Source organism: Varroa jacobsoni, unplaced genomic scaffold, assembly GCF_002532875.2.
Source record: "Varroa jacobsoni isolate VJ856 unplaced genomic scaffold, vjacob_1.0 scaffold_1291, whole genome shotgun sequence".
Classification (NCBI taxonomy): Eukaryota; Metazoa; Arthropoda; class Arachnida; order Mesostigmata; family Varroidae; genus Varroa; species Varroa jacobsoni.
Window position 1 is genome coordinate 1 of NW_019214193.1, and position 21,727 is coordinate 21,727.

At 38.1% G+C, this 21,727-nt stretch overlaps 4 protein-coding genes across 6 annotated transcripts; 2 read left to right on the top strand and 2 right to left on the bottom strand.

Annotated features, from left to right (window-relative positions):
• Nucleotides 1-27: 27 nt before the first annotated feature.
• On the top strand, nt 28-3,152 carry LOC147752372 (uncharacterized). The gene is made up of 2 exons (XM_086971711.1): nt 28-1,520; nt 1,667-3,152. Exons 1-2 carry the CDS (start codon nt 1,474-1,476, stop codon nt 1,989-1,991), a joined length of 372 nt encoding a protein of 123 aa, XP_086827837.1. The 5' UTR covers nt 28-1,473; the 3' UTR covers nt 1,992-3,152.
• Nucleotides 3,153-4,910: 1,758 nt separating this feature from the next.
• eIF3b (eukaryotic translation initiation factor 3 subunit b) lies at nt 4,911-11,676 on the bottom strand. Its single transcript, XM_022847493.2, has 10 exons — nt 11,423-11,676; nt 9,653-9,903; nt 9,250-9,445; nt 8,808-8,834; nt 8,497-8,649; nt 7,659-7,955; nt 7,243-7,512; nt 6,830-6,976; nt 6,324-6,608; nt 4,911-5,824 (listed from the first exon to the last, which is right to left on the bottom strand). Exons 1-10 carry the CDS (start codon nt 11,549-11,551, stop codon nt 5,441-5,443), a joined length of 2,139 nt encoding a protein of 712 aa, XP_022703228.1. The 5' UTR covers nt 11,552-11,676; the 3' UTR covers nt 4,911-5,440.
• Nucleotides 11,677-12,672: 996 nt separating this feature from the next.
• RpL7 (ribosomal protein L7) lies at nt 12,673-15,168 on the top strand. Of its 2 annotated transcripts, none has more exons than XM_022847503.2 (4): nt 12,673-12,817; nt 13,805-13,967; nt 14,196-14,315; nt 14,562-15,168. In XM_022847503.2, the coding sequence occupies exons 2-4, from the start codon at nt 13,818-13,820 to the stop codon at nt 15,042-15,044; spliced, it is 753 nt and encodes a 250-aa protein (XP_022703238.1). In that variant the 5' UTR covers nt 12,673-12,817; nt 13,805-13,817; the 3' UTR covers nt 15,045-15,168. The 2 variants fall into 2 exon arrangements, with proteins under 2 accessions (XP_022703238.1, XP_022703239.1); XM_022847504.2 differs by lacking the exon at nt 12,673-12,817 and adding an exon at nt 12,828-12,968.
• Nucleotides 15,169-16,094: 926 nt separating this feature from the next.
• Nucleotides 16,095-20,355, bottom strand: RfC3 (replication factor C subunit RfC3). Of its 2 annotated transcripts, none has more exons than XM_022847501.1 (10): nt 20,263-20,355; nt 19,364-19,428; nt 18,946-19,073; nt 18,507-18,667; nt 18,241-18,319; nt 17,822-17,904; nt 17,517-17,625; nt 17,105-17,221; nt 16,586-16,716; nt 16,095-16,377 (listed from the first exon to the last, which is right to left on the bottom strand). In XM_022847501.1, the coding sequence occupies exons 1-10, from the start codon at nt 20,292-20,294 to the stop codon at nt 16,293-16,295; spliced, it is 990 nt and encodes a 329-aa protein (XP_022703236.1). In that variant the 5' UTR covers nt 20,295-20,355; the 3' UTR covers nt 16,095-16,292. The 2 variants fall into 2 exon arrangements, with proteins under 2 accessions (XP_022703236.1, XP_022703237.1); XM_022847502.1 differs by lacking the exon at nt 20,263-20,355 and adding an exon at nt 19,536-19,576.
• Between the last annotated feature and the right edge of the window lie 1,372 nt (nt 20,356-21,727).

Here is a 21,727-nt window from a genome sequence, read left to right on the forward strand (position 1 = left end):
CCCCCCCCCCCCCCCCCGTATGCCCACTGTACCGCCTTTCGCTCCTTATTGCCAACAAGGGTAGGCACACCCCCCAAAAAGCCGGCTGGGCAAACCACAACTGTGCTATTAAATCTCGGTTAGCACACTCCACAGAATCATAGCACTTGGTGTCACTTAATTACGACTTCACTTGCACTTTAATTTAGCGACGGCATTTCCGGCCGAAATTTTGATTCTCACATTGAGTGGCCAAGCGGCCGGGTCGATTTAATACCGACAATTCCCGACCGATAAGCAACTCTTGACGATATGGACGAAGGGGTGTCGGGCAAACACTCCGAGACTCGTCTTCCACTCTCTACCCGCGGCTGTGCTTACAAGAAAGCTCTGATTGTCGATCAGACCACTGACGGCAACGGCAGCGCTGCTGCGATCGTACCAGCGAATCCGCACTCACCAAACTCGACTTGCTAATCAACGAACAAAATCTACTCTATGTTACGTTACGTACAATGAAGAAGAAAGCCGACAAACCGAGGGCCACTAGTGGCGAAGTTGAACAGCGAGTCGCCGCCGACTCGTCGTCGAACCCTGTCGCCGCTGCTATTATTCCGTTAAGCCTTCCTTTCAACACACGACAAGTAGTAGTACAACAGCCTTGTTTAGCTGCATTCGCTCGCTCACCGTTCTTTTAGCTCCACAGTGTTCGCGTCGATAGCCACACCGTTGCCGCTTGCCTGTCGTTCCCTTGAAGCTGGCGGCTAGACACTCAACTGGGGCTACCCAAAGCAAAGCTCCTGAATCTGCTGATGCACAGCACAACGAAACCCCTCCGCCGTAACCGCCGCGATGAGGGCGCCACGATCGCCGCTGAAACCCGCTAACGCGGCCACAACTCGCCCGCTATGGTCAGTAACTGCGTTGTGATGGTTATGGCGCTGCCGATACACCAGCGGCACAGTGACGGATTGCATGAGGTTTGTCGTGGAACGACCATAGAACTACTTCGACCGTGTCTCGTGCAAGTAGCCAGGACACTGTGAAAAATCGACATGCGTATCTAGCTTAGTCGAATCGGTGCAGAACACTTACGACTGCAAAAAACATGTTCATGCTCGTTCCCAGCACACGATCGGGGACACGCGTGATAACATTTGGCTCAATATGACATCGTCCATCAACGCACCATCGGCCGTGCGGCAATGGAACCAACTATTCGCATTGCGAGCCCTGCACAAGACAATAGTACGTTTAGTTTATAGGGAACGTTTACCTGTGAAAAAGACGGATAATGTAGCAAATGTCTTTGGGACAAAAAATATAAGTGGCTTTCCACGCATGGCGCCACATTTAAACAATCCGTCAGATATAAGATGGCGCCTACCGACCGGTCCGCCAAGACCACCATGACAGATCCAATTACCCGCAACGCCTTACCCACCCAGGCTATCACGACTACCCAAATATAAGTTTATTTCGTCCGGTGTATCGATGACAATATGTAAGCCTGGATTGACAATGAACAAGTGTCATTCACAGTAAGCAGATTACAATACGGCCCCCGTTGAGAGCCCACTTACTTTTCAAACAAACGTTTCATTCTGGCAAACATCGATTTTACTAAAGTGCCTAAGGAAACTAAGTTTAAGAACAACTTTTCAAATAGCGTTGCGTCTTTATTCAGCTCGCAGGAGCCCGCTAAGTCTGGAGGGGATCTCCTTTCCAGCGGAAAGATTTCGGAGAGTCGATTCGACACCCAGCCGGCATCCCTTATATGGTCACAGAAGCGAGCAGACATCGAACAGGCGCCCGCGGCTGTACTCATGGGCGGGCATTGGGGGCGCGTTGTTGCTCATCGGCTGTCGGCCGTCATTTGTGACCGAGTCGCCATCGAGTGTATAACAGAGAGGACCGGTTCCCTGTGGCGTGCGCGCGCCGGCGCATTAGCTATGCTCTGTGGGCTGCTTCTTCGTGGGGAATGCCTCATTTTGCCTATCGAAAGCTTTTAGTGTTCCGAATAGCTATATATACGCCACGAAATAAATTTGAATCAGTATATGGCTATATGAGATATGACAGAAAAGTAACTTTTTATTGGCTAATCAAATAGCACTTAGTTAAAATTTACAGGCTAGCGTTGTTAAACAGTCTTCCTTGATCGCCGCTCAATTCAATAGTTGAGTTTCGTGTCTCGATGACTGTCAAATGTCACATCAGTTCTTATTAGAGTACGCCGCTCCTTAATAGGAGTTGGCTAATTTAAGCTTTAAAACATATCAGTTGTAATAAGAGTACGCCGTTGATTAGTAGGACTTTGCTAATTCGAGTTTGAAAACCAAAAATAATGTTTTGTACTATTTTAATGTACATTCGGGACCGCTTTTGGCTTCGAACCTTTTGTGTATAACCTCCTTGTATTACGATAACTATAACGAAAGATTTTTTAAACTACACTTTACTCAAGATATGCAAGGTGTGGCCTCGATATATTATATGAATTTTATCAAATGCATATTAAAAATTAGATATGGTAATGTAATTCAGAAAGAAATAAGAGTACGAGATCCTAAGAATTGTGCATTTAGTTCACATAACCTTTTTGTTTAAATTGGTCGGCCAATTTAACTAAAGGTATCCAGTTAAAACTATTAAAGGTATTCGGGAAAAAATATAGGAACGTTTACATAATTTACCACATAAGTTGTTTTATATATATATAGAAGTTTAGGATTACATAAATTGTTTAGGCAGTGAATGTTACTGACTGAAGTATAAAACAGTATTTATTAAGCTAGTTAGTGTGTGTGAATACCTTAGTAATTAACAATGATTCGTGACAAAGAGTTTTTGCTTACATGAGCTTCGGTGTAAAAAGAATAAGTTATTAATTGGAGATTATGCAACCGTTTTCAAAAAACATCGAAAATACTTTCTTGACTGAAACTGTATGATGAAACAGTAAGAAAGTACGCGACTGGGTTTTATCTCTGACTTGCGGAATTACAGCGGTTCAAACAAAATCAACTTCGAGAGCCAGAAATACCGCGAAAAAAGCACTTGGACAAAGAACTCCATCCAATAGGCACAAGCTATTACTGTAACTAATTCAGTAAATAAACTTAGCAAAGACATTAAATAAAGATTATTACAATGGCAAGGAAAATCACAAAGGCTTTACTGTTTTCGAAAAGTACACAATATGTAAGTTGATGCTTGTTTTACACCACATAGAGAATAAAGAAAAGGTAGGCAACATCTTGGGTTGAGCATGAAACCATGAGTCCGCTCTTTGAAAGATATAAGCCTTCAAGTCGGAAATCAAATACTTTTAGGGTTTAAGTAGTTCAAATTTCTTAAACACTTTCTCCTTACTAGAAAACTTTTCCTAAATAAAGACTCATTATTTGCTCTTCTGTATACATCGGTTTGCCCCCATGAGTTTTATATGGACAAAAATAGGTAGTTTGCGTGCAGATTAAGCTATGATACTGTAAATGTCCAATATTTGACGAAACTTCTAAAATAGTCAGATCGAACTAAATTTTTATTTTAAATCTAACTTTGACAGGTAGTTCCCAACGATTTACAAATACGTATATACTTATACCGACGACGAAAACCAACTAAATCTTTATGAAAGATGTATAAAGGTGGTACCGTTTTATAAAATATGAACTTTAAGTAGTGTTATTGAGTGAACTTGTGCTATTCATGTAGTTAAAATGGGTTCAATTTATAGGGGGCCATTGTTATGGCAAAAATCGATTTTTTCTGATCGAAGTTTTTGATTGACCATTGTATAAGTAGCACAACAATTGACTACAATAGGCTACTTGCTGTCAATGCTACAATTGCTAAAAGACAAGAAACAGTCCAGTAAACAAAGGATCTTAAAGTTGATTTTTGGTCTGAGCTTACCTATTTTTCATGTAGAAGACAATTAATATTTAATTTCATATTGCTATGTTAATTTGATATATGCATTGTATTGTCTGTACCATGCAAGTGGTACAGTAGTAAAGGAGAAACTACTATGAATTTGCTAAAGATTGCTATAGAATGGAGGCGATTTCTCGAGGTGGGTATTTTTTTCCGAAGTTCGAAGCAGCGAGTCAAGGTATTAGGCGTATAATAGAAAAGTTTTAAATGCACAGAAACAGAAGAAACCATTAGTCATTTTCGTTAAAACTGAAATCTGTCGATTATTGAAGTTTCTCTAAGCTTTACATTCACATCAGCAGTTCGCTTGTTTGATTATTGAAGTTGACTATTATGAAGTAAGCTACGTTTGTCCATCTTACGAGGAATTCGCGCAAACCTTTTGTTAGCAAAAGCAAATAGTAGAGATAGGCAAAGATGCTAGCCCTTAAAGGAGAAATTAGAAAAAACAGAAGTAGAACGAATCTTGTCATATCTCGGACAGATCGATTGATCTGGTTGGCAGGTTGAATATCTTTCAAGTGTATCATGTATGTATCCAAACTTAGCAACTCCGCTGATGGTATGGGCTTAGTATAATAATCGTGAGACAAAAATTGACTTTGACGTAATAAAATTCAACGTGGCAGTGAAACTGTTGGACATTGACCCCTTAAAGATGTAAGGCAACATATATGTACACATGAAAATCGATTGGGATATTTGCAGTAGCATATAATTCTGTTTCTTATAATTTTACTAACCTATTTTTTACTAATTTTTTCCATAAACCAGCAGCCTGTTGTGCATAGTGTGAAATACTTCTATTTCCACACAAGCAGTTCTTACGTGGGACGGCCTGGGTACCTACAATAGCAAAAGTACTGTACAAAATCAAAATCCGGTCTTTTTTTTCTTTTTTTGCTGGTAGGTAGCCAAAAAAAATTTTACTCGAGAGAATGTTACACCTACTGTATATTGAGTAGGAGTTTATAGGTAAAAAAACAGGATTTAGACGCTGGCCATTTATTATGTTTTGCCAAAAGTTGCCGCCAGATAAAACGCAATTAGAACCATCAAAAGAATATATACAATTGATTTGCAGTAACGGATGAAGCGCTTTTACATACTCTCCTTGGTTTCCAATCGTGTATAACTCTCATGTCTTAGAGACTTTCCTTTACCTGAGATTGAAACACCTTTTTAGGAGGGGATAGAGGGAGGAGGTTAATTACATCAAAAAGCGAGGTCTGTTTACAGCAATTTCTGTATAGGTATAACCAGGATCAAATCAGTTAAGGTGAGCGACACTTCTTATTAATTGTTAGCACAACTGGACAATGACAATAGAATTTTACTTGTATGAATAATAAGAATTTATTAGTTTATTTTCGTAAGTGCTTTGTTCCACTTTTGTCCATGGTTTGCTACTTTTCGACATCATGTGTCATCGGCCAGAAGTCCCTTTTTTCACAGATGGTTCAAGCGGTGAAGCGGTCTTTCAGCCAGTGTTTGTATAATACGGCTGTAGCTTCAAGATCTACGCGGGGAGTGCGATGCTCTCTTCCTTGACAAGTACAAAAAGAGTTTCCTCCTCAAGATCATCAGGATCTTCGGTAGTATCTAGAGCGTCCGTGTCAACGCCACCGCGAAGCTCGAGGCGAAGAGGCCTCAGAATGGCGAGTTTATTATTCTTATCGGCCTGCCAGCTACGATGTCGCTCCATTAATTTTTGGCGTTTCTCCATAATGTCCTTGGATACCTTGGTAAGTGATGCGCGATCCTTAACTTCAAACTGTTGCGAATATTTTTTGAAATTCTTCTTGATTTCCTTAATATGATCCTCAGTTAGCAAGGTGCGAGGTCTGGGTCTCCATTGGAATGCACAAAAGCCTGTCGGAGCCGTTTTACGTAGAGTCTTACCCTAAAAAGCGTATCAATACATCCGGAGTCAAAGATTTTCCTGAATACTGAGTTTGAAATTTAGCTCTTGAATAGGAATAAAGAAACTTAAGCTGCTGGGTGCATAATTATACAAAAAAAAGACCTTTACAAAAACTTTTCAACCAAACTTTTTTTATTAAATAAAATTAATGTTCATAATTTACCGTAATTAAAAGCATCATCTTGGCAAGCACATCTAGCTTCAGCTTTACATGGATCGCCCTCTGGGGCTACGAAATAATTTGTGCAAAAAGTAAACTGTTCTACTAGATAACTTTAGATGACTGTCAAGTAAAATACAGGAACAAACTATTATTGTGTAGTAGTATTCCACTATATGAAATATTTATATATTTTCCTTATCAGGATACTAATATTTTATCAATTGACACAATTTGCTTTCTCTTTGTAGAATTTCGTCCAAATATCAGCCGCAGTTAAGTACGAAAATTGCGATTTACAGTAGGTTTAATGCTTACCTGGAAACTCCAAATCCAATAGGCATTATCCGAGCGGTCCCCAGCCCAAGCTGAGACCGAGGTAACTACATATCGTCCAGTAGGATCCCACTCAACGTCCGTGCAACGAAAATGTTCAGCAGTCGTCAGTATGGTGAAATCGTTCGCTGTGTCCACAAACTCGAGTGTGCCATTAAGTGTCTTCAGACCAGCAAGCACAATGAACTGACCACTAGGTGACCAAAGAAGTCTGTTGCACAACTTTTTTTCCATACGCTTTAACAGCGTCACTGAAGCAGACTTGACCTTAAGCCGAAACACGGATCATCATGATTAATCTATTTTCATGGGTACAAGTACACATGCTGTCAACGATTGTCTTTTTGATAGCCTAAAAATAATTGATTTTACCCGTACACTACAGTCATGAGAGAAAAGAACATGCTATATAAATCTCGAATAATATTTTGAAAAGTGCCTGTCAATGACCGCTCGCACGAGAAAACAATTAGGCAAAGAAAACTAACTTGATAAAATGACACAGCCGAATGCTGGCCTTCTCCGTGGACGACAGCGAACTTTGAACCATTGGGTTCCCAAGCCAACTGATTCACGCAGGAATCCTTCAACTCGACCGAATCTACGGGAATATTTTTCTCTCGAATCATAAACACCTGTGGCAAGGTGAAACCGATGTATACAAAAAAGACTCGGGCTAAGCAGTAGGAAAAACAAAAATATTCAAATGCATCCATATTTCAGAACGTTTAAAGTTACTACAATGCCCGTAAATAATTTCATCATCATAGTAACTGTTACTTCCTCAATTACTAATAAGCAATAGGTTTATTGGTTTATTCAAATGTTTCACAATGGTTGTAATTATTTCACATATTTCTACTTACTAAAATGCCAGTATCTAGTTCAACAAATAAGTTACCTCGAAATTGAAATACATCCCGGAATATTTGATAACGTTGCCTTCTTTTTTAGACTTCTGGAAACGGTCAACTTTGACAGCTAGGTAGTCGCCATTCTTCTGCCAACACATTTTACAGTCGGCTACGTTGAACAGGTTTTTCGATCGAAGCTCTTGCCGAGAAGGAATCTCCAAAAGATTTACCCTAGCTGGTACGTCTCGGTCTTCAGCTACCCAATAGGCCATGATGTTTAAAGTCGGGCACCAGCTGAACGACTTAACACCGGTTACCTTGAAAACAAAGAAAAGGAATTTAGTTTAATTAGAAATAAATCTCCATGACGAGAACAATATTCATTAAAACGTTCCCGAAAGTCGGAATGTACAAATAAAATGCAGATATGGATTGTTTCGCTCCCTGAAACATCATTAGTTACCTTGTGTGATTTTTTGTCCAGAAGTCCACAGCTAGGCGTTTCGTAGATCTGAATATTGTCCTCGGTTTGGCGGGCAAAGTATTTGTCGTCATGGCTCCACTTAAACATGGGCCATGTGATCTCTTCTGAAGGCTGGAATGTTCTCTTCTTCTGCATTGTTAAAATATCCCACACAACAACGCTGGGCTTCCGGTCATCTTCGTGCAAATCGGAAGAGCCTTTTCCTGTTGGGCCTCCAACACCATCATTGAACGTCACCAGATAACGCTCGCATGGTGAAAAATCGATTAACCGCACCTGCGTTAAAGAACCAATACAAACGGCCAAATCGACTTTAACCGGTCTAAAGTTACCTTAGCATTACCTATTTTGTAATATATATGGCTAATCTGTCTGTAAGTTAGGTAAATGTACACAAAGGTATGTGGACTTGGGTTTTGCCGTTTTTGCTTGTGGCTTATGACAAGCGAGTGAAAGATTTTAATAACATCACGATTTGTATACTGTATTTGTTGAACACATTAAGCATATGAAAAGACTCACGCAGCTCTACGGGAAACTAAATATGGTAGCCTTCTGTTTAATAGTTTTTACTTATAACTAATTACTTTTGTTTGGAGATACATAGCCCTATAAAAATATGCACTTACAGAAAAAAGAAACAAAAAATATAATGGAAACCGTCAAGTTGGTTTATCTCTCGTAGGGCTGCGTAACTTTGCAAACACTTTTGATTTCAGTACAAAAGCGCGTAAAATCACATGATCTTTGCATCATATTTAGATACATTGGATATAGAATAGAGGGATATCTAAACCGTATCGGCCATTCAATTTACCTTATAATGTTTAAATTTATGAATCTTTTCAAACTTTTCTCCTCCCCACAACTGGATGCCCTGTTCGTGGAATGAGGCAAGGTAGGTGCCTTTGGGCGACCATATAACACCCAAATCGGTGAAGTTATCACGCTCAAAAAGTAAGGAATCCTCCTGCAAGGTCAATTTTATTAAATTAAATCAAGGCGTGTATGAAAACAATTATATTTGTTAACAGACAAAGGTTATGGGGTAATTATAACTTGACTTGATTTATACAAATACAGTAACCGAACGAAAACTCATCCTAACGATTCAGACAGATGATTTACCTGGAATCCATGCAGATACATGGATACCTGAAATAAAACAAACAGAATCATTACTAAGTTACTGATAAATAGAATTCGTCCTTATCAATTCACACATCTTTATTTTCTGAAACCCATACAACCTATTTAGGGAAACAGATCTCGATCAGCTTAATATATAAAACGATTGTACAATTTAAAATACCCTCATCAGTAATTTGCGTACATCGGCAAAAGGGAGCTCACTCGCTCTCCGGCAGTACTAAGAAAAGCCTTTTGAAAGCGGTGAATTTTACGCTTATAAAACGATCTTAACTTAACGATGTCTAGTATGCGCTGAGAGAGTCAGTCGCACAGTACAAAAAAAAACATTCCATAAAAACAGTCTTTGTATTCTCCCAGGTGATAAAACACAGCTGAATGCGAGACTGTTGTATTAAATAAGCCTTAAAAGTCCTCCCACCTTGCGGCCATTTTCCGAGGTGACGACAAATTGATCTCGACAGTCAGGTTCCTGAAGGTACAGACCCAAATTGCCGTATTGACCATATGGATATGGCTGTGGCTGCGGAGGGCGCCAGTCTTCTGAGAGGGCCTCGTACTTCTGAAAGTCGGTGAACGGGCAGACGATAAACGTATGATTCTTATCTAGTTTGTATCTGAAAAGCAAAGAATGAATATAAAAGAGAATAAATGGTTAGCCATAGATTAGATAAACTGAGCATACATTATATCAATGGTTATAATAGTATTGCTGAATACATCGTAATCTGCTGACTCCAGCGATTAGTCGCAGGACTTTTGAGAGCAAAAAAGCTCAACAAAAGAAAAGAGAGACTACATTAGAGATTGTGCACGATACATACCCATTCATGCGCTGTACAGCTTCCTGAGCTCCAGTGGCGTCCCGGTATTCGATGAACACGAAACCTTTTGTTTTTCCAGTTTCCTCGTCAATGGGAAACTCCCACGAACTTGTCTCGCCGAACGGAGAGAACGTTTTATGGAGAACACTCTTGAGCTTATCGAGACGTTCAGGAGTCACAATCGGTATGTTGTCCACCACGATTACGGATTCAAGACCGTCAGCTTCTGCTGGTCGCTCGCGGTATAAGTCCTTATAGGGTAAGGTTAGAAGGTTTGTTAAAATCGATAAGGTACAACTGCAATACAGATTTCTTGACAGAAAACATCTCCCTAGGGAGTCTCATTGTTAAGACAGGTGAAAATTTCGCCAATGATTACTCTAAAGAAAAAAACCTTATTTTTTTTTAAACGAGAAATAAGAAACTGATTAATGATTTTCGCAATAATTGTGAATCTGGCCGATTAAATAGCGGTGTTGATTAGTTTCTTATTTTACTTTAGTTTTTAAGAAGATATACAACAGCAATTATTGCGGCATCGACAACCCACTACGGAAAGGTATGTTTCTCTCGACAATAGTACTAAGTCGAGAATACTACCTTTGATGCACTAACTTTAATTAGGATTTATTGTCACTAGCTTCGAAAAAATTTTTCCATCTGCTTGACGATCGAATATTAAGGGTTGAATAATGCGTAATACCTTTGCTCCCGAAAATGGTTATGATTCACAGGGCTGCTTATCAAATTTAATTTGAATGCGGGCCCCGTGGAGAAAATTTATAATGTAGTTTAGATAATTATATGGCCGAATCTGATACAATATTATGCATCGAAGTGTGCATCCCATGTGAAGTTTTAAACAAAACGAATTAAATAATCATGTTCTTAACTGCCCGAACCTATCCAAATTAAACACATATTTTTACTAACCAAGAGAAATCAAGTAAAGCAAGTGGCAAAAATACATAAAACCATACGAAATATAATTGAATAAAAATAATAAATATCAACAACGTTATAGAAACTGATTTAGCCCCGCAACGTGCGCAACAAATAGTTCAGCTTGCAACTATAACGTACATAGAGAAGTTTAATTTCGACTTCAGTGGCAGAAAAATATATGCAGATCATTCATGGGAAGTTTTGAATGAACAAATGGGCATTTAAATTTCATAGCGACTATCAGTGATAGATACCATATCACTAACACCAGCTATTCTTTAAAATGAACCCTTTATGTATGTGCATAGAAATGATTGTTTATTGTGAATATAGTTTGTCAGGAATTCATGGAAAAGCAGCGCGTACACTAAAATATAGGAAGAGTGAACGACACGCGTTTTAAAATAAAAAAAAAAACAATCTGTTATCATCAGTTTGAACATCTTTATCACTTCGCGTACTGCTAATCTTGACGCTTGAAGACTAGAATTTGCAGAGGTTCGAATTGAACAAGTTATAGTGTTTCATGAAAGGCTTTTCCAATAATACTTCTTATCTGCTGGTTCACGTCGCTTGTTGTCTACCAGTCGCTGACAACCGTTTTGCCCTTGTACAGCGTAGATTCTGCCAATGCTCAAGCACAAACTACGAGAGCCGCTCGGCCGATCCGAGCGTTCAGTCCTTCTTGATCACAAGAAAGCTTTTTCGATTCGCAGAGTTTAAAACACAACCAATTTCGAACTCGCTTGCTGTGGGTGCAACCTGTAATGTATTCCACTACGGTGGTTTAAACACGTTCTACGCGTACGACTGTTGGATTCCCACCTCAAGCAAATCCTCGTCGTTAATGTCATCAATGAAACCTTCGGGGTCGGAGAAGTCCGGCTCATCATCGCTAATTTCATCCATAGCGGGATCTGGACGAGTTTTGATCTTCGCACTCTTGGTTACCATCACTGGCTGCTCACCGTTAAGCGCTGAACTATCAAACCGAATACACAAATCACGTTAATATGAAAATTTTCACGCCAACGCACGTTGTTACAACACATATGTTGTCGAAGAGAGCCAACAAGAACGCGCCGGCTGGCATAGAAGTTGCGGTATCACAGGTTCTCATAGAAACTTATTCGATAGCTCTAAATTTAGGCGCGAAGTAGGTTGTAACCACATTGTGGCATTTTTTGATAGACGGAGGTGTACAAGCAGTATATATAAAAATCCAGCAAATACTTAAGCTAAGGACAACTTAAACACGAGCTTAGCAGAAGCTTCAATCCACATTTTGTTTTTAAATAGAAATTTGTATCCAAAGGAAAGCATATTAATTATAATAGCTAAAGAGTGAAAGTCGTACTTCAACAAATATTAAGTTTGAGTTAATATCCAAATGCAATTTAAAGGACGCTGTATATAATCCAATATTATCTATATAGGAAGACCATATGGAGATATTGCCCTTCATATATTAGGTTAATCTTAAGAAAATGTAGTTCAAAGCGGCACTTATTCTCTTGCTCAAAGGAATAATGAACTTCGCAAAACATCATATTGCTATTAGGCTAGTTATAGATATATAAATAAAAAAAATCAGTTATTCCTCGAATTCGTGCTTAAATAAATATCATGAGTAATTCAGTAGTACGTATGTTTAATTAGTTTTAACGAAGTCAGATAAAGGCTCATTTAAAAAATTCTCTATAAACCTTTACTGTGCTATATCAGTCAACAGATGGCGTGGCCCAAATACTATTACGTATTAAGTGTGCTATAGAATACTTGTTCATTAATATTGATCGATAATTACCACATAAACATAGTTTTAATCATCATATATTTGCTTAGCTGAGAACAAAATATACCCCAAAGATTGTATTGGTTAGGCTTTTATCAACTACAAGTTTCGTGCAAGCCACACAGAGTGATTGAACCAAGATAAATAGACAGCTATAGAGAACCGTATGCTGTTTGACGCTTGTTTCGTTATTCTAAATAGCATTCATTTAAGAGTTATTATTGGACACGTTCTATGCAAATAGGAAACGAAAAGAAAAATTTATATGACTGCATAGATTAACCTTCTATTATATTACGCGTATCTGTCTCTAGCAAATATTGAACTTTCGAATTCCCCGCGCTATACGAGGCGCCCTTTCGTATGGATGATTTCTCAGCAGACGCGTAGTTAAGTCTTTTCCTGTGTGCACGTGTCGGGGCTAGGTTGGTGCATTTGTATTTTTGTCTTTTTTGGTAAAATTTTGCAAATATGTGATGTTTAGTGCTATACTAGATGGTGAAGTGAAGTGTGGTTGCATTATTCTCCCAGACCAGACTGTGGGAAGGCTGTGAAAGCATAGACCTTAGACCATAGGTAATTTCGTCTGGCGTGCTTCTCGACCAAGAATGGAATAATTAAACCATTCGTGTATCACTTGTTAAACTATATGAGAAGCTCGTCTATCTGTTGTGAGCAGCAAGCCGGTTTGAATAGGCTCTAATACAAAATTTTAGCCAGTTTTTCGTTTTTAAATAATCGTGAACGAGCGGTTTAGTCAACAATTGCGAACCGTGTCTAACAGTTGCTCATCGATGAAGCAAACTTTTCCGTAGACCGGTATTTTGCATTAGACTAGCTGTTTATTCGATCAGTATAGCGTAAATTTCAACAAAATTTTTCGGTTTAGATAATCTTAGATATGATAACGGTTCACTTAAAAGCTGTGTGACATTTTTCATGTATGTCAAGGTACTTCTATATAAACACAAGACAAGTTTCCGCTGTTGAAATTCACCGGCGACAGCTGTGTGTAAATGTTTTGGTATGTTACTCACCTTGTTTGAATACAGCGAATCCGATATTGAACTAGATACAACAAAAAACTGTAGTCTTATTTCGAGCAACAAAACATTTCTTCACACTGAGGCTGATAATAAAAAGGAACTCGAGGTGACGTTGGACAAACGTCACTACAAATGTGCCACGTAAAATAACCTGAAATCAGTTTTTATTTCACGCATTTAAGCTCACGCCGGAGCAAAAGCGAATCATACGAACCTTTTTATTATTGCGTTGTTGAAATATTGCAGCACCCATATTCATGTGTTTTTCTTCATGTAATCGTAACGCACTTGCCTTTCTTCCTTAGTCAATAAAATAGCATCGAAAGGAAACCTATCGTTTGATTATACGCTTTACGATATTTGCAGAAATCACAGTGGCATGTCGACCGCTACAAAGAAATCTGTTGAAGGCAAAAAGCCAATGGTACCGGAGACTCTTCTCAAGCAGAGAAAGCACAATGCCGAGCTGAGACAACAGAGGCTTCTAGCAGCTGCCGCCAAAAAGAAAGCTGCCCGTGCACGTCGTGTGGTTAGTGTCAACGAAAATAACTTCACAGCGTAAAATAAGCAGACAACAGGTTCGGTTTCTGATAACGCTCGACATCTTGGTGCGCCATGCGCCAGTACACATAGAAAGAACTCTTTCTTTCCATCCATTTTACAAATCCCTTCAAAATATGTTTTCTAAAGCGGCTTGTTCTCTAAACACCTCTTTTTTAATTATGTAATGATATCATGCGTTTTTTCCTCTGTATAGTTGGCTTTCCGACGTGCCGAACAATACGTGCGCGAATATCGTCGTATTGAAACATCAGAGAAAAACAACCGTTTGGTGGCCAAGGTTAACGGGAACTTCTTCGTTCCTGATGAGCCGAAGGTGAGAAGCTTCTCTACGGATTTTATTACATTAATTATATTATATTATTTTTGCCCCTGAGGCTTCTTTATTTTCTGTCACCTACTCAAATCGACTACGTGTTTCATACATCGTAAAATTATTATTATATAACCAGAGGAAATCAAAATCGTTAAAACTATTGCCAGGTCTAGGCAATAATTGTGCTTACACGAATGTGGCGAAATAATCCGACGAAGTGTAACGTAAGTCTTTTGATTTTTTCAGGTCGCCATTGTGATCCGTATCCGCGGTATCACCGGCGTTTCGCCCAAGCCGAGAAAGGTCATGCAGTTGTTCCGCTTACGACAAATCAACAACGCGATGTTCGTGCGGCTGAACAAGGCCACCATCAACATGCTTCGCTTAGCTGAGCCCTACCTTGCCTGGGGTTACCCTAACCTCAAGACCGTGCGCGACTTGATATATAAACGCGGCTTTGGACGCGTCAATGGTCGCCGGGTACCGCTTATTGATAATTCCATTATTGAGGAGAAGTTGGGCAAGTATGGTATTATCTGTATGGAAGACCTCGTTCATGAGATCTACACGGTTGGACCTAACTTTAAACAGGTTGTCAACTTCCTGTGGCATTTCAAACTCAACAACCCCAAGGGTGGATGGCGAAAGAAGACCACCCACTTCGTCGAGGGTGGGGACTATGGTAATCGCGAGACGCTTATTAACTCGCTACTGCGCAAGATGATTTAGGCATTGGTTGTCTATCGACCACGCGGTAATCACGGCTCGACTTCGTTCAATCGTCACGCGAAAACATCAGGCGTACTGACGTTGCGGCTGTCAGTAATAAAAAAATATACCGAAAACACAACAAGCTTCTCATTTTAAGTTATAAATGTAGCGGACATAGTACTATGTAGTGGAGTTCCTAGCGGATAAAGATCAAAAATGCCATTTATGATTAACATTTTAGCTCCGTCTTTCGAAAAATTGTATTTTGTTTTGTGGGTCCAATTTTATTTACAGGATATTACGTAAAGATTGTCGATAAAACTCGATCAGCAACGTTTTAAACAGAACATAATTTTAGGGCAGTTTCTTCTTTACCAGTTTACGTACCTTCGTTCAGGCGTGATTGTCGTAGTACATATATTTATTTCACAAAGTGCACGGCAAAATTAAACCTTAAAGTTTATCGTGACTAGAGACACCATTAACGAAATGCGGAAGCGTGGAGGACTTCTGACTGATTTATACCTGTATTAATTGGTATCGGTCGGTTATTATAAGACGACTAAAAAATTAGAATTGGCTTGTGATTTAACAAGCCTCAAAAATGCCGTATCAGTATTCTATACTTTTAAGAACACATTTTTTTTTAACCCTCAGAACTTGTAGTTTTTTTGTAATATAATTCTAAGGGTCTTGAGCTTTCTTAAGCGGATCGATCAAAGAACACATGGACCTCAATATTTCCAAACACGCGGGTTTCTAAGATGCAGCAGGAAGAGGGTTTATTTTTAAGCTGTAAATGCACGAGTCTACCAACATGAGCTAGCCTAGTATAGTACGCATCGGTAACAATAAATTAAAAACAGGAAAAGTGCGATCGTGAGAAGACACTTGTCCATTATTTCTGTTAACACAAATGCAAAAATTAACCTATGTGCAAAACGTTAAATAATTATTTTAAAACCTGAATATTACAGGTTTAATCTTCACAGAGAATTAATACAGTCATAAACGGAGAAATAATGAATAATAATAGTAATCAGCAAACCAGTAATAAGGAAACGAACGTCATTCGAATATATTCACTTTTATTATTATCCAACTTCTAGTTAACAAATGAGTTCCATACAGGTGGCGTAAAGTATTTGAGTGGAAGTAAGTGGTGAGCATTAGTTGACGTGATTATTTCCAAATCCCTAAAGCATGTTCATAGGTCAAGTTATACTGCCGAAATTTTTTTACATGAAGTCCTACTCCTTGCAAACTTCACATGAGCTGGCGAGCCTGGAATATTAGAGCGACGAGTGAAGCAAGTTGGATATTCTCCGAGGTGCCTACAGTCAATCGCTTCCTATGGAGACAAGATATCGTCACTTCTGTTAGACACAAAAGCAGGCTAATATGTCGTTGCAAACTGACTCACATTGATGTTGGTCGATCAAATGAGTAAGTTTGTACTGCGCATTTATTATAGTTTTTAATGGTTACTTAATAGATCAGAATCAGCTCGTTGCAAACACTTAACTCACTTCAAAGTGTTATTCGAGTTCCATACTTACTCTACTTCACCTAATTTAGAGAAAATGAAGACTTTCACTTGCGATTTGAGATCGAGGCTGGCAATAAATAAATGAACACGACCCACGATGTCTTGCATCGACAGACCTTTACCTTGCTTTATCGACAGCACCTGAAATAATAATGCTTCCTGCTAGAATCATCAACAATTGGCGTATGCATAGTCCTAAGTCAATCTTATGGGCAAAGACAAATAAGTTTTATCGTACATCCGCCCACGTACCATTCCTTATGGTCTCGCGCCTAGCTACAAGGGTAATAATTAGTCATGATGTGCATGGACCTTGCGTGGAAACTATGGTTCGTTCCTCCAGCAAGTATTCATTATGTAGTATGCTCATGAGTCATTGGTGAAAAGTAGTCTCTTTTTTCGGTTTTTTGGTTCTTAATAGTTTAATAAAAATAATAATAATTTAATAATAAATATAATTTGGCTGTCGAGTACTCAACTATATTCGTTGAAAAAGACAGATTACCCACACGGTTGAATCTCTTCTTACCTTATTGTATGCGGTTGTTACATCGTCGTTCATTAGAGTGCCCATAATCTCTGCAATGGTGGATTTTTGGGGTGCTCCTACACATTGGTAAACCTCATCCTCCGTAATAACTTCATTCTTTGTAATAAGAGCAAAGTAGAGGGAAATATAGGACAAAGATTTAAGCAAGTAAAAATTGTTAAGCTAAAATTCAGGCAGTGTTTAAGATTATATCCCATTTTTTTAATACACTTTCTAGGCGGACTCGAGCCAAGGTGACCGCATAAATTCAATATTAAATTTAGAATGCGTATTTGCAACTTCTTTGTACGCTCACGAAGAACTTTCGAAGTTACCCGATCTTTCAGGTGACAATAAATCTAGATAAACAACCGCGTACGAACGGTCAGACAAAACGACATATTAAGCTCACCTTAGAAGCAAAAGCCATAAAGGCCGACTGGAGAATATTAAGTGACTTCCGCATGTCTCCCTCAGACAGCTCTATAATGGCGTCAATTCCCGTCGAACTAATTTTCACGCTATGGCGGCAAAATACACATTTTTATTAGTTGCCCTGGAAACTTTTCTACGTGCAGTTTTTATGAGATTTTTTGCGTCACTGCCCCACTAATATTAGCAACGAATCATTACTAGTGGATGCTTTAAAGCTTATTTTGTGTAAGCGTACGTTATATATATATTATACAATGATAAAGTTATGTAGGCTTATCGTACCTTTCTTCCGCAATGACATGCTTAATACGTGGCACCATTTGCTCAATTGATAGGGGTCCAAATCGAAATCGTGTACATCGAGACTGGAACCAAATTAAAATAATGTGTTAATGATGGTAGTTGTAAGTAAATCTCGCTTATATGCTACGTGTTATTACGTAAGCTTCTTATCACACCGTCAAGAGTATTCTTAACGTTTGCTTTAGTACACATGACTTCTATCTTGACACTTGTGACTATGTAAAATATTACTGAAGTAAGCTCACCATCATTAGGTAAAGACTTATTCAGTACGGAATAGCTATTAACGACAGTTATAATTTGGAGATAGCGAGGAAATATTTGCTTCATTTATACAATGGCTTTAAACTGAACTAAATTTTCAAAAACATTTAAGAAAAAATGAAAAAAAGAATTACCTGAAGCGGCGGGATAATTTTGGAAAGGTAATTGCAGATGATACAGAAGCGCGCATTATCCGTATATTTTTCAATCACCCTGAAGGACGTATATATATATATAACTAACCACCGTTAATATTGCATATTGAATCTTAAATATTTCTTGGCTGCCTATAACATTCTCCAAACTACTTTTAATATTGCACGAAGAATCAAACGACAAATGCAGACTTACTGTGAGGTAAAGTTCTTACTGTTTAATGTTACATATATTGGTTGCATACCTACGAAGAGCGTTTTGTGCGTCTTGGGTCATGGCGTCCGCCTCGTCAAGAATAATTAGCTTGAACCGTTTGTTAAAGACTGTGCGTGTTGAAGCAAAATTTAGAATTTCCCCGCGCACAATACCAATACCACGATCATCCGATGCGTTTAATTCTAACACCTGGAGCAGATTGAAGATAAGTACTATCGAATAGTGCCGGTAATGGCAATGACCTGTGCGAAGAATTATGATTTATAGCACATCCTGTCCATATTCAACGTCGCTATAGCATAACATAATAATTTCTATATCCATAGTATGTTGCATTATAATTTATGTGACACCGTGACGTAAATGGCATGTCTACTTACCTAGGCATATTAACAATTATTATAGCGTTTTTAGCCGTAAAAATGTTTGCCATGAAACATAAAACTAGACCATTAAATAAGTTGTACCATCGAGTTAAATTCAGTCGGCGAATAAAGTCTGTGGGCGGTTGCCAGGATCGTCGATGTTTTTCCGGTGCCTGGCGGGCCATAAAATAAAAGGTGAGGAAATTTGTCTTGCGAGACGAATCGGTCAACTAAAATACGATAAATATTATAAAGTACTATTTAATTCAATAAATAAAACAGCGCGAAACCATACGGAAGTAAATTTTAAATCAATAGTCCGCGAGTCCAAATATATTGAGATTAGCTCCACTAATAGACTGCGTTGAATTTAGCCCATCATTTCCATAAAAAGAATCTCACAAAATTTTCGAATAAGGTAGACTTATGACAGAGAATTCCTCATGGCTATAATACTTAGGCGCTAAATAAGACTGCTAGTAAGAACAAAGACGAGCTATAAACCACTTTTAGATCTTACTTGTTGCAATTATGTCTTCATGGGCAATCAGATCCTGCAACGTCTTCGGTCGATATTTCTCCACCCTAAGTCACAATAAAGCACACAAAAGACATCAAATCGTCGTTAAGAAATGAGGCATACATATTCTAGTTGGCACTGATTTTCAAAATCGTATTTAGGCAGTAACTACCTGCGTAAAGCAATGAGATATTGCATGTCTTTACATTTATAACTTATGATAGAACTAGATGTAAACGCGGATGTTAACTAGATGTAAATGCCCGACACTTGCATCTTTTTTTGCTCGGAATATTGTCTTATGTATTCAATATTCTTTATTAATGTCTCTTGTAGTTTTCTTGTAGGATCATATTTATCGTAACAGAATATGAAACCTTTTCATTTCATTTTTATGATGGCCATCAAGTGCAGAACTTGACTTTGTATTTTTTTAGGCCAGAATTAGGTAGTGAATACTGTTACGACTTGCCAGTTTTTCTCTCTAAAAAGCCTTTTTATTGAATAAAAAAGCGCGTACTGTAATGATTTTCAATAATTCATTTCTTATAGATTGCAGAAGCTCTTTAAAAATATCTTAATTGACCAAGAAATGTAACCTATAGACGAATTTTATATGCACCATATATTGAACACACACCGCCTCTAATAATAAGTACAAGTGAAAATTTAGGTAACGAGAGCTCCATGATACTCTTGTTAAGAAAAACTGGTATTGTTTTAAGTAGCCAACGTCTTATGTTCCTTAAGTGATTGTATTTATCGGATTAAAGACTATCTTAAAAATTATGCTGTATTGGCATTATATACGCAAGCCTACTTGAATGTATCACTTAAGTAGTCTCTAAAAAAATTCTAGATAATAATGCGTACGACGTAATTATAGGCTCAATAATTACCAAGGCAGATTGTTCACGTCAGGAGCCGCCATTGCTAAGACAGATGTTTTTAACGGATACGCATTTTTGGCGCTATGAGTCTCACTTCACACAGACGCCTTTCGCGCGAGAATTCAAAATATCTTACTTGAGTGTTCCTTCCAATGTGGCGGATTTACTCTTATTTATTCCGTGAGGGTGTATACGTAACGTATTTGTCTACTAAACTAAGGGCATGTAGTCGTTTAAGTTCGAAAACAGGCATTGAAACACTCCGCTCTGTGGTGAGAGTCAGCCATCTAAGGCAACGCTTCACTTCACGGTCGAACGTAAAATTCGAAACATATTGGTTTACCCGTATTTAATACATGAGTAATTTCAATATATTTTATCTAAACTAATGTTTAATGTGATAATAAAATACGCTTACAAGCTCAAAGATAATGTATGTTGTTATTTTGCTTCCCTAGGCCAGAGAATAATAAAAAAGACATGTTACTTGGATTATTTGTAAAAAAAACGCAACAGATATAGCTCTAAAATAATACTCAGTCGTATACAGATAATAATGGTGTAATAAATGATACAAATTTTTCGAACACATTTGAACTTGAATATATGAAAGATACATTTATAAGGTAAATATTGAAACTCCATACTGTTAACGTTGTCCCCTTACTATTTCATTTATCCATATAACATCAGCTCCAGTCGCAAAGTGTTTAATACTAGAGATTAACGTTATTATAAATGCGAGTGATCTCGGAACGGAGCGAGCGAATATTACCGACCTACTGAAAAAACCTGCCTAAGAAAGAGAAGAAATAAAAAAATATGTCCATGGGGGCTTATTAAGCCACTCGGACGGACTCTGCAGAACGTAAAACATATCAATACGAAAACAAAAGATACGACAAAAGAGTTGTAATATCGATTCTGAATACGTGAAAACGATAGACAAGATAAATAATAATATAATAGGCTATCACAAAAAAAAGGATCAGTTCTTGCAAATAAATTGTGAAGTTGTATCTACAGTAAATATGCATTTAAGGAAAAAAGAATCTATCCTAAAAGCTAATTAATTCCCGTCCCGGAGTCTTACGTGTTTTCTTGTGATTTATAGTCCACGATATAGCAATCATAGAATTCTGGGGATGCCATAGTTGCCCATTGCCTGAGAGACATATAGCTTGTATAGTTTATTGCCGTAATAATTTTCCGACTAAATACTATAATGATATAAAAAAGAACTTCCCAAAAACCACTGGCCGTTTTTAAGTTTCATAATAATTCCTTTTTGGGTACCTTTCTCGAAAGCAGATTCCAACGAGAGTAACTGTGTTGGTTCCATCAAAATGTTAGAGGACATGCATTTAGTTACCACCAATCTACCCGTCAAAAAAGAGAGAGAATCGAACTCAATCTTTACATCCAACGTCAGTGGGTAAAGAAATAAATTTAATATAAAGTCCGATAAGACAAA